This window comes from Podarcis raffonei, chromosome 10 (assembly GCF_027172205.1).
Source record: "Podarcis raffonei isolate rPodRaf1 chromosome 10, rPodRaf1.pri, whole genome shotgun sequence".
Lineage (NCBI taxonomy): Eukaryota > Metazoa > Chordata > Lepidosauria > Squamata > Lacertidae > Podarcis > Podarcis raffonei.
Window position 1 is genome coordinate 26,735,919 of NC_070611.1, and position 17,780 is coordinate 26,753,698.

The 17,780-nt window shown below is 44.2% G+C and overlaps 1 protein-coding gene across 2 annotated transcripts in view; it reads left to right on the forward strand.

Moving 5' to 3' along the window:
- The first annotated feature begins 1,119 nt into the window (after positions 1-1,119).
- The window catches only part of PDZRN4 (PDZ domain containing ring finger 4), a 219,549-nt gene continuing 202,888 nt past the window's right edge, over positions 1,120-17,780 (forward strand). Inside the window, exons 1-3 of one of the 2 annotated variants that reach the window (XM_053405574.1) lie at positions 1,120-1,784; positions 7,202-7,288; positions 9,484-9,576. In XM_053405574.1, coding sequence (XP_053261549.1) covers positions 1,152-1,784; positions 7,202-7,288; positions 9,484-9,576 — 813 coding nt within the window. In that variant the 5' untranslated portion in view covers positions 1,120-1,151. Of the gene's footprint in view, positions 1,785-7,201; positions 7,289-8,178; positions 8,253-9,483; positions 9,577-17,780 lie in introns of those variants that run through there. The other variant, XM_053405576.1, reaches the window with a different exon arrangement.

The window sequence follows — 17,780 nt, forward strand, 5'->3', positions numbered from 1 at the left end:
CATGTGCTCAGTGGTACTGTGGCCAACCCCAGCCTGGAAACCCAGAGGAAAACATTATTTTATTAATGATGGGACAGAGCACACTCCAAGCAGGGTGGGTTTAGAAATGGCTTAAAAGGTAAAGGGACCCCTGACCATTAGGTCCAGTCGTGGCCGACTCTGGGGTTGCGGCGCTCATCTTGCTTTACTGGCCGAGGGAGCCTGCGTACAGCTTCTGGGTCATGTGGCCGGCATGACTAAGCCGCTTCTGGCGAACCAGAGGAGCACACGGAAACGCCGTTTACCTTCCCACAGGAGTGGTACCTATTGATCTACTTGCATTTTGACGTGCTTTCGGACTGCTAGGTTGGCAGGAGCAGGGACCAAGCAACGGGAGCTCACCTGTCGCAGGGATTTGAACCGCCGACCTTCCGATCTGTGGTTTAACCCACAGCACCACCCGCCCTTATCACTCACTATGCATAGCATACATAAGAAACGAGTGGCCTGGCTGAAAGCAAACACTGAAGCTCTTCCTTCAAAGCAGTTTCGAAAGCCTTTGCCAATGCAGCACAGGGAGCTCCTGTTAGAAGTGGGGAGAAGAGACACTCGGAAGCGCCTGCAAACTCTTTGGGCATTGGTGGCGATTCTGATGGCAAAGTAAACCTTGCCATAGAAATCAGCTGGCCGGAGAACCTGATGCAATCAGTCCTTCAAGGTGCATCCTCTTCCATCTCTATCCTGACGATAGGGACATGCTCTGCCAGCAGGGAGGCGTCTGCCTTCATTTCTGGAGCTTGTGGGATGTAAACAAGAGGGCTGGTCTGTCATCTCTCGAAAGCGGGGCGAGCCAGCCTCCTCCTCCTCCCCAGCGGCAGCAGCTACGGAAGGGTGGAGGTGATGACAGGGGGGAAAGAGCAGAGCCATTGCGAGGGAGCGCCTATTCGGCAGAATACGGCCGCCTCCGAAGCTCTGGCGAGCAGCTGCAAACTTCAAACCAAAACTCCGACCGGCGACCTCTCTCCCTTCCTCGCTCCGCTTCGCCCGCCAGCCCCTCTCCGCTCGGCTCCTCCGCCTTCACCCCAGGCTCGCAAGCGCCGCCAGCAGCAGCAGCAGCGAGAGACCAGCCGCTGAGGGAAGGAGGCGCCGCCGCCGCCGCCGGGTTTCCCGCCATGGGTCTGGACGCGGACCCGGTGGACCCGGCGCTGCAGTGCCGGCTGTGCGGCCTGGTGCTGGAGGAGCCGCTGTCGACGCCGTGCGGGCACGTCTTCTGCGCCGGCTGCCTGCTGCCCTGGGCGGCGCGGCGCCGGCTGTGCCCCTTGCGCTGCCGGCCCATCTCCCGCCAGGAGCTGCACCGGGTAGCGCCGCTGAGGAGCCTCGTGCTGCGCCTGCCCGCCCAGTGCGACTACCGGGCGCGCGGCTGCCGACGGCGCGTGCCGCTCCACCAGCTGGCGGCGCACGTCGAGGGCTGCGCCTACGCGCCGGGCAGGTGCCGCGGTCGCGAGGCGCTGCACATGCGCGAAGGCGGCGGCGGAGGACCTCAAGAGCAGCAGCAGCAGCAGCAAGAGGACGACGACGACGACGAGGAGGAGGAAGGTTTTGGCGCCGGCGACGAGGGCAGCGCGAGCCGCAGCAGTAGCAGCGTTTTGCGCGGCGGCGGGCTGCAGCAGTGGCGCGAGAGCGAGTCGGCGCTGCTCGGCCAGCTGGCGGCGCTGCAGAGCGACGTGCAGCTGGCGGCGCTCCGGTACAAGCAGAAATTCAGCCAGTACGTCCGTCACCTCAGCGGCAGCCACGACGGCCCCGAGGTGAGCAGGGGCGCTGTTTGTTGGAAGGGGGGCGGAGGTTAGGCTGTGCGCTTCTGGCGGAGCAAAGGGCCCTTTAGGGGTAGACTTTCCTTCCTTCCTTCCTCTCAGGCAGGTCCCACCATCTCTGACAATGAATGGCGCGCTGGGATGGTGGAGGTTGCAGCCCCCCGAGGGCGCCAGGTTGGGGGAGGCTGTAGTGGATGGTCGTGGGCGCTGTGACTTCTGCCAAGCGCCCGGTGGAGTCGACACTCAGCGGCTGAATCAGTTTTGCTGACGCGGGGAGGTTCACAGGTGAGACGGGTCGGGGGAGGATTGGTCTTGGCTGTGGCGGCGAAAGGAAGCCTCCGTATTCAGAGGCAGTTTATCTCTGAAAGCTGATCGCCGAAGAATTGATGCTTTTGAATTATGGTGCTGGAGGAGACTCTTGAGTCCCATGGACTGCAAGAAGATCAAACCGATCCATTATTAAGGAAAGCAGCCCTGAGCGCTCACTGGGAGGACAGATTGTGAAGCTGAGGCTCCAATACTTTGGCCACCTCATGAGAAGAGAAGACTCCCTGGAAAAGACCCTGATGTTGGGAAAGATGGAGGGCACAAGGAGAAAGGGACCACAGAGGACGAGATGGTTGGATAGTGTTCTCGAAGCTACCAGCATGAGTTTGACCAAACTGCGGGAGGCAGTGGAAGACAGAAGTGCCTGGCGTGCTCTGGTCCATGGGGTCACGAAGAGTCGGACACGACTAAACGACTATAAACAACAACAACATATCTCTGAAAGCTAGGAACCAGGATAGGGGGCAATGGCAGGGTACGACTGTCGCCTTCCTGCTCAGCTTGTGTTTGGGCTTCTTGGAAATAGCTGGCTGGGCTGCCAAGTTGGCTGTTGTGGGAAGATGGATAACTATTTTGGTCCCATCCACTAAAGCTCTTTGAGGAAGAAGATGGCTCACTTGGTAGAGCCTGACTCATGATCTTGGGGCAAGGGTGCCAAGTTGAATAAAATATGGGGTCCCCTGCCTTATTGATCACATAATGGGGTGCACCCACGCCATTTGAAGGTCAGTGCCCATCAACTTGGGGGGCTCAACTTATTGGAGTTGGCTCCTATGTCTCAGGGTGATGGATTCAAGCCCCATGTTGGGCAAAAGATTCCTGCATTACAGGGGGTTGGACTAGATGATCCTTGTGGTCCCTTCCAGCTCTACAATTCTATGAGGCGACCTGCAGATCTGCCCTGTTCCTCAGCAGCTCACCTTGGTGAAGTAACTCTTGTCAGCCCCTTCTCAGCTTGCTCCTCAATAACTGGCGGTGCTTAATTTGTTTTATAAGGGGGATCTGGTTTGAGGTTTTTACTCTGTCCCCGTCACCTGAAGGCCAGCAGGTGCAGCATTCATAAAGAGGAGAGCTTGCAACCCAACAGGCCTAAGCCTTGTTGCTGCAGGGTTTAATCCTGAACTGGCGCTTGCAAGGCTTGGCTCCAGAACTTGCTATCAGTGCCTGAGGTTTGCAAAGTGGTGTATCTGAGTTTATGATGATGATCTTTCTCTAATCTCAGTGTCAGGTATGTACCTGGTTCATAAAATGTCACTTGTTGGAAGGCTGGAGTCTTGATATAATTTTGGAAGGTGAGTGTTGAAAATGCCCCCAACTCAAGACAGTATAAGAATTGTGGAAGAAATTGACTTTGATTACTTTGCTGAGTGTTAGAGGAACCCATCCTGGAAATAATCAGAGATGCACTCTTTCTTAGTCGTTTGGAGCTGGTATTGCAACAGATGCTGGGTGCTGTAGTCTTGTTTTTTTAAAAAATCAAACCTTTTTCTGTGAAACTACTGCTGGGTAAATTGCTTTCCTTGTGTTGCTTTTTCGCAGCATTGCTAATCTTTGTCCCATAAATTGGTGGTTCAGTTTGGGTCTCAGCAGTGCTTTTTTGGTAAAATAATAATAATAATAATAATAATAATAATAATAATAATAATAATGTGCTGCATCCCATATCTTGATAACAGTGACATGGGTGCTAGTTTATAATAGGCATGGGCAGCAAAAATAGAGGTGTCAGTACCATCACAAAAAGCATGGACTGCTAGCATCTTGAAACTAGGGGTGCTTTTTGGAAAAAGCTAAGATGAATACTTCTGGCTTGGAACACATTTTATATACAGATCAGAGACTCTGAACAAAGGCAATGCCTGTACCGCCCCCCCTTTCCCCCCAGAGGGTCTTCTTAGCCTGATTGTATGCTGTGAGCCTTGTTTCCAGGAGGTACAACCAGTGGCAGTGGTACCTCTTAAGCTGAGTTGTTGTTGTGGGACTTGTGAAATGAAGGACATTTCGTTTTGATTTCTGCTGAGTTCTTGATTCTGTAATAGACAGATCTCAACTGTGCAGCTATGCAACAGCATTTTCCTGCACAAGCAAAGGCACAGGGAATAGAATCAGATTCATGGAGCTCTGCTGTCACTTGCTGTTTTCATTGGGATACTAATTGTTTTCATTGGGATACTAATTAGTTTGGTTTCTTTGGATGTTATTTAGTAACTTGGTCATATTTATTAATTTCAGTGTGTCTGCCCTGAGTAAAACTTTGTTGAATACTACCCAGAGTTGCTAATAATAATGATAATAATAATAATAATTTATTTATACCCCACCCATCTGGCTGGGTTGTCCTAGCCACTCTGCTAAACTGTTGCTATGTATGCTATTTAAAAGCTGGAGAATGACAGGTGGCTTTTGGTTCAACAAACAGCAGTTTATTGTTGCACTTCTAATAGTCTGATACTTTGCATATTACACAGTTCAACGTGCCTTGCTTCCAGGTTCTCTATTACTTTAGTTGTACAATCTAAAGGTGATCTCCTCCTCTGATGGAAGGCATCTATCAGTGGAAAGAGGAAGATGTCATTCTAAAATGATTCTCCTTTGCCTCTACAGGCCTCCGTGCTGCCCCTCCTCTCAAAATCTTCTCCGGAGGCACAGATTGGATATCATCGCCCTTTTTGTTAAGCCTGAGAGCATGATTTCTGCATTGAATAATTTGCTTTTGATTAAATAAACAAGCGGATTAAGACGACTTTACACAGGCTTGTTGTGCATGACAGCCCTTGATTTAATTTCTCGTGTCTTCATTCTTTATTTATCTTCAAGTTTGGAAGGTCCTTAGGGACTCCTGAAAATGTTATTTGCTGCTGAGTGGTGAGTTAAGCTCCACTCAGAGTTTTGTGCAATGCTGCTTACTTTTGGGACACAACAACCAGCAGGAATGATTTGAACCGCTTTGCTCTCTTCAGAACTAGCATTATTCATTGACCTTTATGATACCATAGGGTTGTTAGATGTTGTAATTCTTTGACTTAATAACACAACTGTCACTGCAGCTTCTTTACAATATATAATTACTGAAATATGTATTTATTAATTAGATTTCTATACCGCCCTTCATCTGAGGGTCACAGGATGCGTGTGCGCACACACACACACACACACACACACACACACACACACTCAGAGCCATAGTAACAAACAAAAACAATATTCCCCAAGTTTAAAAAACCATAGATGATTAAATTAGCCAAAGGCCTAGAAGAAGAGGAATGCACAGAGCATTCCACAAATGGGGAGCCACCACAGAAAAGGCCGATTCTTGTGTTCCTGGAAACTATGATCCTCAGAGAAACTACTCATTCAATCAATAACACAGTGTTCTGTGTTGTTGTTTCTAAAATAAAATTGCTTTTATTTTAGTACTTCTTATGTGCATTCTTTGCCATAAAGGGGCTTCTGAGGTGCAACGTAAATTAAAACAGATAAACCAAGTAAAGAAAGTATGCAATGAAAACACCACTGTACAAATGTGTGTTGTTATTATTATCATCTGTATCGAATATCAGTTTAAACCATTTGTTTATAAGTGCCTCACATATATATAGTACTGTGCTGTTTTGGCATACAACAGCCCAAAGATTGTTGAAACTGAGTGAACAGAAGTTATGCTGGTACTGAACTACTAAATTGGCATAATCATGTATTTTTTAAAAAAAAAAATTGTAGCACCTTAGAGACCAACTAAGTTCTTGGTATGAGCTTCCGTGTGCATGCACACTTTTTCAGATACGGTTGATGGACTTCCATTTCATGTGGCTCAGTATGGTGCCTTCCATGGTTCTAGATTCAGGTAGGTAGCCGTGTTGGTCTGACGCAGTAGAAATATATATATATAATTGTATCTGAAGAAGTGTGCATGCACACGAAAGCACATACCAAGAACAAACTTAGTTGGTCTGAGAGCTGGACCATAAAGAAGGCTGATCGCCGAAGAATTGATGCTTTTGAATTATGGTGCTGGAGGAGACTCTTGAGAGTCCCATGGACTGCAAGAAGATCAAACGTATCCATTCTTAAGGAAATCAGCTCTGAGTGCTCACTGGAAGGACAGATCGTGAAGCTGAGGCTCCAATACTTTGGCCACATCATGAGAAGAGAAGACTCCCTGGAAAAGACCCTGATGTTGGGAAAGATGGAGGGCACAAGGAGAAGGGGACGACAGAGGATGAGATGGTTGGACAGTGTTCTCGAAGCTACCAGCATGAGTTTGACCAAACTGCGGGAGGTAGTGGAGGACAGAAGTGCCTGGCGTGCTCTGGTCCATGGGGTCACGAAGAGTCGGACACGACTAAATGACTAATCAACAACAAGGTGCTACTGGACAATTTTTTAATTTTTTAAATATATATTTCTACTGCGTCAGACCAACACAGCTACCTACTTGAATCTAGAACCATGTATTTCAAAGAGATTTTCCCCATCTCTCACCATGTTTAAAATAGTATCATGTAATTTCATAAAAATTCTGAACATTGTAATAGTTCTCTGCGCTTAAAACCATTCATACTTATTTGACTGCTAATGAATATGGAGCCGATATCTTAAGTGATAATGACAAAACAATTGCACTGAATTACTTACTAATCACTTATCTCATTAGTATAGTACCTGTATTTCATTCAGAAGTACTTTTTCTCTGACTATCCTAGTACTGAACACAACTGACTTCAAAATGTTGTCCTGTATGAGGTCTGTTTTCTCAACCGCTCCTTGCAATGAGATGTTTTGTGTAATGTAAATGTAGTTTCACCATGGAGATTGGACACTGTGGTGTTTTGTCTCCAGGCTGTTGCCAAAGTTCCAGATATTGGCACGTAGAAAAACCATGCGGGAGAGATTGAGCTGGTACACATAAACCGTTTGACCTATAGAATATCCATCATGTGGAATAAATTTGAAAGACTCACTTCTCAAAATAGGATCTCCTGGAGATCTCAAGCGAGGTTTTAAATGGTTTGATTTATAAAGCCGCAGTAGGATATTGTTAAGCAGGTTTTATAAGTAGTCTCTTTTTTTGTCTTTCTTTCTAGGAAAGAGAGCCTAAGATCTTAACCATCATGCTACACAGAGAAAACAATACCCTGGGATTTAATATTGTTGGAGGACAAGCTAACCAGGTAAACAGAAAGGCTGATGCAGTGCCATATATTTTGTGTGTGTGTGTGTGTGTGTGTGTGTGTGTGTGTGTATGAGAGAGAATAAATTGCCAGGCGCACTATAAATTTTAAATGAGAATTGTGCTTATTGTGCATGGTGGCAAGTTAAAAGAATGTTGGGAAGGGTGTAATGGACTAAAAGGGATGCTGGTGGTTCTGTGGTCTAAACCACTGAGCCTCTTGGACTTGCCGATCAGAAGGTTGGTGGTTCAAATCTGTGCAACAGGGTGAGCTCCCATTGTTCGGTCCCAGCTTCTGCCAACCTAGCAATTTGAAGGCACGCCAGTGCAAGTAGATAAATAGATACCACTGCGACAGAAAGGTAAATGGCGTTTCCGTGAGCTTTGGTTTCCGTCACAGTGTTCTGTTGCACCAGAAGCGGTTTAGTCATGCTGGCCACATGACCTGGAAAGCTGTCTGTGGACAAATGCTGACTCCCTTGGCCTGAAAGTGAAAAGTTAAGGCCTGATTGGACTTAACCGTCCAGGGGTCCTTTACCTTTACCTAATGGACTGGAAGGACAGTAGATCGAACTGCTGGACCCATATTTGGATGTTCAGTCTTGTAGGAATGGTGCATCTAAACTACTGTGCAAAGGGTTAATCCTGTAGCATATAATCTTGTGATGTCATCTATGCAGTGAGGTAGGTTTTTTTCAGTTGTGCTGTAGTTTAGAATCTTGTGATGTCATATGCATACTGAGGCAATTCCCCTCCCCCCAGTTACTTCAGTTATCAACTGCTCATGTGTTTTAACTGTGAGAGCAGCAAGTGTGTTGTGTTATGCTGCTACCTGCCTCAGAGCCAATCTGTAAATATCAGTCAGTCTCAGATACAAATTCATTCCAGTAACATGGAAATACGTTCCAGTAACATAAGTAACACCTGCCTCTCTTGTATATTCAATCTGACAAGAGCAAGTAACAGTAAGTAAAAGTCATATGTTTTTAAACTTTAAAAGCAAGCATTGTGTGGTTTTTCTAGGAGAAAAGAGAACCGTTAAAAAGGGTCAGACGACCCAGGGCAACCTCCGCACAATCCTGTAAAGTATAATTGCCACAGGTCTATCACTCTCCCCGAGATTAGGAAGCCACAGGTCCATGGTTTGTCTGTTTTCCCTCCCTCTCAAAGTGCACTGTGCTTCCATATCCTTCTGTTGCATTTTTCCATTTGGGTATGTGTAGGACTTAAATCTCTCAGTGATGGTCAAAACCATCCTTGAGCATTGCTTATATACTTAAGCAAGTGCCCTTCTGCCATTATTCTCTTGACTGCAGAATAATGCATGGCCAGGCCTATGTGTGAAACATTTATGTGACCATGCTGCTGTCTGGTGACAAATTAAAGCAATACAAAAGCGGCACTCAGAAAAGTATACAGATAAGGATATTGATTTGTATCTGGCCTCATCCTCAGAGGTTTAGTGATTCCAGTCTCCTTTGAATAAAAACAACTGTATGCCCCTAAATGTTCAACTAATTTATTTTCAAGGTTAATACAAGCAGAGACATTTTGACAAGTGACAAGAAAAACAATGTCTTTTATTTTAAAGCTATTTCCTCTTAAAGATTCTTACTGGTCAATGTCTGTTGTAAAGTGTGGCTTGCTTCAAATAGCTAAACTAAGATCTGAACGTTGACTCTGAAATGGATTCCCTTGTGCAACCACGTAAAAAAGTTTGCAAGGGCTGTTAGTTTGATTCACAGCTCTTCTGTGTGGTTATGTTTTAAAAAAACTGGTATATCTCATCTGGATATTTGCAGGATTTAGGGAGCAATCCTGTAGTCAAGAATCTAGCATTAACTGGTGTAGAGTTGCACCAGATGCAACCCCCATTCAATATCTAGGCTGTCAGCTGAGCTGGCCCAAGCAGGTCAGAGGGAAAACAAGCCTACAAAAAAAGAGTTTGATTTACACTATCCTTTTTACCATGTCACATGACTGAGCTGAACAGAATTAGGATCCAACTTAAGTCCCTGCTGCTTCCTGCTCTTGCTCCAGAACACCCTATTTGGGAGCTGAGCTGGCTGAGGCAGGATTGGGGCCTTAATGCCGGGAGAACCAAAGATGTCAGAACTTGCCACAGAATTGTCCCCTTAGGGTTTTTTAAATGTTTTATAAAAATATGCCTTTTAAAATGTGTATGTTCATCTCTAGGGCAATCAGGAAGGAATTTATGTGTCCAGAATTGTGGAAAATGGGCCTGCTGACCAAGCAGATGGTATGCAAATGAATGACAGGATCCTAGAGGTAAGAGTAGTTCTTCTTCTTCTTCTTTGGTGATCACTCATAGCCGAGTAATATTGTCTTCCATGAACACGGTTTTAAAATTGAGTCTGTAAGTGACTGTGGAGGCCAATTCTGGATCTACATGTCCTTCCACTGTGGGGACGTAGGTTTCCGGGTGGGAGCTGATTATGATGAGGGTTTGCCAAGTGTGCATGTTTCTCCCTTTTGTCTTGAGTTCGAGTATCTTCAAAACCCATGGCACCTTTGGTAAAGGCTGTTCTCCAATTGGAGCACTCGCAGGCCAGTTGTTTCCCAGTTGTTGGTCTTTATACTACTTTTTTTTTTTGCCTTGAGAGAGTCTTTGAACCTCTTTTGTTGACCACCAGCATTGCACTTACCATTTTAAAGTTCGGAATAGAGTAGTTGCTTTGGAAGACGATAATCAGACATCTGCACAACATGACCAGCCCAACGAATTTGATGTTGAAGAATCATTGCTTCGATACTGGTGATCTTTGCTTCTTTCAGTACACTGGCATTAGTTTGACTGTCTTCCCAAGTGATGTGTAAAACTTTTTGGAGACATCGTTGATGGAATCTTTTGAGGAGTTAGAGATGGTGTTTATAAGTGGTCCATGTTTCACAAGCATACAGTAAGGTTGGTAGTACAATAGCTTTGTAAACAAATATTTTGGTTTCCCTTCAAATGTCCCCGTCCTTAAACACTCTGCACTTCAATTGGAAGAAAGCTGCACCCGCAGAGCTCAGGTGATGCTGGATTTCGGCATCATTATGATACCTCCATAATGGGTTTAATAACAGGTGGAGACAAATCAGCGTATAGAGGGGAGGTCCAAAAAAATATCTACATGGTGCCTAGGGAACAACTTGCACCTTAATATCAGCAAGACAAAGGAGATGGTGTTGGACTTTCGGAGGAAGAGAGGAGAACTAGCCCCGCTGTACATCAGGGTGGGCTGTGTGGAGAGAGTCTCTTCCTTTAAATTCCTAGGAGTTTATCTCAGTGAAGACCTTACTTGGAAAATCAATACAACCCAGGTGGTTAAGAAAGCCCAACAGAGACTCCATCTCCTCAGAGTATTGCGAAAGAACTATGTCAATCAACATTTGATGATCTCCTTCTACCGGTCCACAATAGAAGTGTCCTTTCATACTGCATCACAGTGTGGTACGCTGGTTTGACATCATCTGATAGGAAGTGCCTACAGAGGGTGGTGAATACAGCACAAGATATTATGGGCTGTCCCGTGAATCCACTGGATGACATTGTGGAAGAATGTTGCCTCAGGAGAGTGAGAAAAATTCTCAGGGATGATTCACACCCTGGCCGGCACTTTCTTGATCTCCTGCCCTTGGGCAGAAGATATAGAAGCATGATTAGTCGCACCAACAGGGTAAAGAACAGCTTCTATCCATGGGCTGTTAGGCTGCTGAATGAAAAGATAACAACAGGGCAACTGACTTTCGGGTTTGGGGTGTGTGTGTGTGTGTGTGTGTCAGTAAATGAGGGGAATTAAGACTAAGAGAGCTCAGTGGGGGGTGCTCGTGTAATCTCACTGTATACAAGTGGTACAAGTGACAATAAAGTATAAAGTATCAATGTCTGCCCTTGTGGAAAGATAACAGCCCAGATAGGAGAAGTGACCGACATTTTCCAACGTTACACCATTCAGTTGGGTATGTGACACTGCAGAGGGGTTATTTTGTGCTTGTTGGTTCAGCATTTTGGTTTCTGGGATGTTGAGTGATAGGCTAAGCTTTTAGCCTGCTCAGATTAAAGAGCTTTCCATATGTTCGATATATGATTTCTACTGCGGAGGGGAGTTTCCCTTTGACAAAGTGTAGGATCATGGCAATGAAAATAATGAATAGAGTTGGGGCAATAAGGCAACCCTGTTTTACACCTGATCCCACTGTGAATGGTTCACTTTGAGAGCCATTGTTATCTGTGATTGTTGCTGTCGTATTATCATGGAGGAGCCAAAGGATGTTCACAAATTTATCTGGGCAGCCAATTTTCAGAAGGACAGTCCACAGGGCATTACGATTTACAGTGTCAAAGGCCTTAGTCAGGTCAGTAAATGCCATATGCAGGGGCTGGTTTTGCTCTCTGCATTTTTCTTGAAGCTATCGGGCTATGAAAATCATATCCACTGTCGCCTAGAAGGTCTAAAACCATTTTGGGATTCAGGAAGGGTTGTCTCAGATATTGTTAAGAGATGGTTAGCTAAGATCAGGCATAGGCAAACTCTGGCCCTCCAGATGTTTTGAGACTACAATTGCCACCATCCCTGACCACTGGTCCTGTTAGCTAGGGATGATGGGAATTGCAGTTCCAAAACATCTGGAGAGCCGGAGTTTGCCTATGCCTCGCTAAGATCCTTGCAAGAATGTTGCCGGCCGCAGCTAATAAAGAGATGCTTCAATGCAGTGGACGCTCGGGTTGGGAATGTGATCTATTCAGGAGGCATGTTCACAACCTGCAGTGCTGCGTCTGCGCATGTGTGGGTCACGATTCGGTGTTTCTGCACATGCACAAGCGCCAAAACCTGGAAGTAACTTCTGGGTTCGGCGTGGTGCGCAACCCAAATATGCGCAACCTGAAGCATCTTTAACCTGAGGGTATGACTATTTATGATTCTTAAGTTGCAGCATCGCTACATGTATATACCTTTTTTTTAAAAAAAAGACACCCAAAGGAGAATAAATACAATACATTAAGAGTAGTTGATAGATACGTTTCGTATTAAGTTGACAGCTCTTGAAGTGTGTTCAGCCCCCCCCCTGATTATTGCTGACTTGGGATACAGCCGTGGAGTTCAGGAATGGACGTATATGCTGAACATGATCATTTTGCATAGTTTTTCAGTGGCAAGGTGAGGATTTTTGAAATCTCTCTGTGTGTGAAAACATCACCAGTACTGTTTGTGTTTGTGTGTGTTGCAGCTAGGGAAGAGTAACTCTCTCCATGTGCTGTGCCCCCTTTCTACCCTGTCGGTGTGGCAGTTAGGCTCAAAAGAACCCAATTTCCTCCGCCCCGGGCCTAATTGCTGTAGATGCAACAATGCAGTAGATACAACAGTGGAGATTGAGAAAACCTTCTAAAGTGACTGCACTGTTCTATAGCTTTTTGACAAGTAGCTTAGGAAGAATGGTCAGTGCATGTATTTTTAATGCAGCAGAGAAGCACTGAAACTAGCAAGAGCATTGCTGTCTATCAATCCCTGTTTTGTCATTTGGCATGTCCTTGGGTGGATGATGATGATGATGATGTGATTTCAACTCATGCAGCTCATGATATGCTGGCCTCTGTCATGACTTTGGTTCACTGTACTCTTTCTCGACTTTTCTAAGCCTTGCTTGCTGCATAGCAGTTGGGTTTAGATTTAGCAGTCTTCCTTTTTATACTATTATTTCCAGGACTTGTTGAGTATAATCCTATCAAGCCTATATTTATGGGAGTAAGCTCTATTGAACGCTGCTGCCAGTTAATTCACCCCAGGACTTCTGATATTTCTCTTGGTGTTTAATTTTCTGCTTTTTATTCCTTTTAGTTTTCTTTTCAAACTGCTTGCAAATAAATACATTTTGCTGTTTATTTTTATTTTAAACTAAACATATGTCCGGGCGTCCAATATTAAATACTGAATAATGTCCAGCTATTATCCATAGAATGTGCCTTGTTTGACAAATTTTCTGGATAGATAATTAAAATGTGAAAAATAAAGTCCAACTGTCTGTAATCTGATTCAGTTTTCTCTGTAAGGAGACAGTTGTTTCATCACACAGTAGATGATTATGAAATATAACTGTGCCTTAAAGTAGAAATAATTTGTTTCCCCCAGGGCTCGAAGTACAAGTTTTTCTCCCTGGTAAAATACACCCTGATAAATACCATGCCAGTCCTGCTGAGAGTTCTGTAGAATTTCTGTTGAAGAAAAAATGAGGAACTGATGTTCTTATTGGCAAGAAGTCAAAAGCTTTTTCACACTTCATTCACTGGAGCTTTATGTGTGAAATTAATGAGTTTAATTCTTGTCATCTGCTTGTCTTTTGTACTTTTAATTGCCTGGCACTTGGTTTTGCCCCCATAGGATGCTGTCATTACACTGTACAGTATTACAACTGTGATGTTTGGAGATGTATTTCAGTGTTAATTTATTTGCCCCCTAGGTGGCAAAAACTGAATATGAAATGGAAAGAGCTATACATACAACAGTGTCAGTTCTAAAATCTTCTGGTTAGATGGCTTGATCGTAGTCTTTTTACAGACCCCCCCCCCAAAAAAAACACTGGTTTCTCTGTAGCTGAAATATATATGATAACTTTCATAATAATGCATTTCCTTGGATGCAGCTCTGAAAGTGGGAAAAGCAAGCAAGCAAGTGAAGGCTATTAAAAGGGGTACCTTTTATCTAGTTGCAAGCTAAGAAAGAAATCCTGGCTGGTGGTTAAGCCACCCCAAAAAACAGTGGTACCTCAGGTTACATACGCTTCAGGTTACAGACTCCGCTAACCCAGAAATATTGCCTCGGGTTAAGAACTTTGCTTCAGGATGAGAACAGAAATTGTGCTACAGCGGCGCGGCAGCAGCAGGAGGCCCCATTAGCTAAAGTGGTGCTTCAGGTTAAGAACAGTTTCAGGTTAAGAATGGACCTCTGGAACGAATTAAGTACTTAACCCGAAGTACCACTGTATTTAAATATTTTCCATGCTGTACAGGAGCTAGGAGGTGTATATCATGACTGGTGTTCCTTCATTCTGAAAGTCTGTAGCTTAATCCCCTTGGCTTAGGCTATAGCTGATATGGCAAATATGAAGAGACAAACGCTGCTCAGGAGACAAGATGTATTCTCAGTCTAGGTTGTAAGATGATGTGCTCCTCCTTTAGTTGCTTGTTGCCCATCGTGTGTCTGAATTAGCCACACATTGTGCTTTTCTAAATAAATAAATACATAAATGCTGTTAGTTTTAAACTGGGAAAATATAGTCTGCTGTAGCAAATTGTAAAGTTAAAGGTAAAGATACCCCTGATCGTTAGGTAGGTCCAATCGTGGATGACTCTGGGGTTGCATGCTCATCTCGCTCTATAGGCCGAGGGAGCTGGCGTTTGTCCGCAGACAGTTTCCGGATCATGTGGCCAGCATGACTAAGCCGATTGTGGCAAACCAGAGCAGCGCATGGAAACACTGTTTACCTTCCCGCCGGAGCGGTACCTATTTATCTACTTGCACTTTGATGTTCTTTCGAACTGCTAGGTGGGCAGGATCTGGGACCGAACAACAGGAGCTCACCCCGTCACGGGGATTTGAACCGCCGACCTTCTGATCGGCAAGCCCTAGGCTCTGTGGTTTAGACCACAGCGCCATCTGCGTTAATTCACCTTTGCAATTTATATTTGAAATTTTTAAGCAAAAGAGGAAATAAATAAAAATGATTGTTCTTTGTTGGTGTCTACAGGGTTCTGCAAGCAGTAAAAGCAGAAGAAAAGCATGTAACACTGTTTTGGAGCATTCTGTTTTTGTTCTGCAGTTGAAGTTTATAATGCCAACAACATAGGTTTTACATATATATATATATATATATATATATATATATATATATATATATGTCTGAGCAGACTTAAAATGTAATTAGAGCACAGTTAATGATGCCGTCCATCTGCCAAAGTGACTGCACAAGCTCTGACATTTCTTAAGAAAAATGAAAGTCCTGAGACCAGACACTAGCATAGACCCAGCAATTACAAAGAATGGTGCCAGACAGGCTGAATTCTGCATCTAAGGGCAATATTAAAAGCGATTAACCATCCTTTCCTTCATTTGCCTGTAACAGAGAGCAAAGCTAGGGCATTTTGAGTCCTCTTTCAATCAGCTGAACAGTGGCAGGCATTCATCTTACGATTCACATGTCACAGTAATGATCTGGCAATACAGCAGGAAAAGTCATAGCTCAGTGACTGTATGCTCCAGGTTAATTTTAATTAGCTATCCCAGATTTCTGGGTCAATAGTTAGACTGGCTGACTGCAGAACATTTTTAAAAATCTTTCCCTTCCTTCATATTTTCCATATCTGATACAACTCAGTTTGGACCAGAAAGGCATCATCTGTATGCTCTGGTTAATTTCTTGAAAGGTTAGCAAAGGAGAGGCGATGAACTCAAATAGGATTTTTTAAAGGTTTTTGTGTGTGTGGGCTTAAAAATAAGAATGGATTTTGAGTTAGAATGTTAATTAGGACAGAGAATTTCTCATTTTCTCCCTGTCCCTTCATCCCACTTAAGCAATATGTACATTAAGTTTCTCATTTCACGGCTTATTGATGATGATCACCGCTATCCTTAACATGTCTTCACATTTAGTTTTCACTGAAATAGTTCATAGGGTTTTTTTAAGAAAATGAGGCATTTGCAGCTGCCAAAAATGACTCGTAGACAGAAGACTAAATACTTGTGAGAAAAATAGGATATCATAAAATTGTTTTTCTCTTTTGTCTCATACAGGTTATTGTGTTATTGTGAGTTTGTATACATTAACAATTATAATTGAATATGTGCTGTGAGTATATGAATAGAGCACAATTGGCCTTTGTTAAAGGCTACTGAGAGAGCATGTGTGAAAATGTGTTCTTCCCTAAGAATGTTAGTTTTTGTGAAATGCACTTCGATAAAGTGCAAACTATAAATGCCCTTTGTATGGCTTAAGATGGTACCTGAAAAACTGCCTCCTGGCACATATCCTTACCTGGACCTTGAAATCTTCAGATCCAGGCAGAGACCATTTTAGGCACGTCCGATATGTGTGTGACCACACATGCACACATCACACCAAACCTGGAAGTGACTCAAAAATGTCACAAAATGGGGCAGAACGGGGTGGGGGCAGAACGGGGTGTTTGCAGACTTTTGCAATGGGTGTTCCGATTATAGACAATTTCACATAAGCACGTGGTGCCTCAGGACGTTATTCCCACGCAAATCAGTTGCTGTCTGTATACCCATCAGGTGAGGTGTGCCAGGTGGCTCCTGTTTAAAAGACATTTCCACAAGGCATTATTTTCCTAGGCCTCTTACGTTTATTTTTACCTTTATTGGCTTATTACCAGTTTTTAGGACCTTAGGATGTTGCATTGTTTTCTTTCATCCCTATTGTTGCTGCATTTTTAACTTGTTTTATGTTGTGAACTGCCCTGAGAACTTTTGTTACAGGCGATCTATAGAAATGCTGTAAATTATGTTAATACAGTCTACTCGGTGCAGGAAATTGTGTGCATTGATGCACACACAGCTCCAGCATATGCAACACTTCAGTGCAATGTCAGAATCGGCTATAGTAAGATTGGTGGTGTCTGTGACTGTGGAGATCACACAGGGCCCCCAGACGTTTCACGGTCTACTGACCCTGTGCCACCACTGCGGTTGCTTTCTTCGCTGCCACCACCCCGCTTCTCACAGGGACACACGGAGTCCAGACAGTTGTTAACATAAACTAATAATCAAGTTTATTTTTAAGTGCAGGAATAAGCGTATGGTTTCGGTTTATTTTTCTCTTGTCAGTTTCTTAAATCTTAGTTCCTAACAACTTCAAACTGAATCATTCCCAACTATCTATCTAACTCCCTAACAATTCCTCTCACTCTCTCACAATACAACGCGACCAACCCACTGCCTAGTCCACCCTCTTCCTTCTCCCATACCCCAAACCTCAACTCCCAACTGACAAACCTCAACTCCCAACTCCCAAACCTCAACTGACTTTTCAGAACCTCCCACTCTATCTTTTACTCCCCCCTGGCATTCTCACTAGCCAATCACATCACACCCATTTTAACCCTTTCCTTGACCCATCCTAGGAGGCAAACGCCACAGCGACTTTGAATATCCTCAAGGTAAAAATAAGCTCAACATGACCTGCTTAATTTGCTACTTCAGCTTCCATATTTTGTTAGTACCTTGTTGAAGGACCAATTGCATTCCAAGTCCATATCAATATTTTGCATTAAGTGGGATTAGAGGGCAGGAAAAATGGAGTGCATCAGTGCAGAAAATAATTACAGTGTATGCTTTGTTTTGCATCCTTAGTACTAATAGTCCCACTATTCCTTTGCCGATGAAAATGTACCATATTTACTGCCACCTTGCCAGCGGTTAGATGCTTGTTTACAATTTAAACTTCAATTAAAGATACACAGAGAACTTTGAACA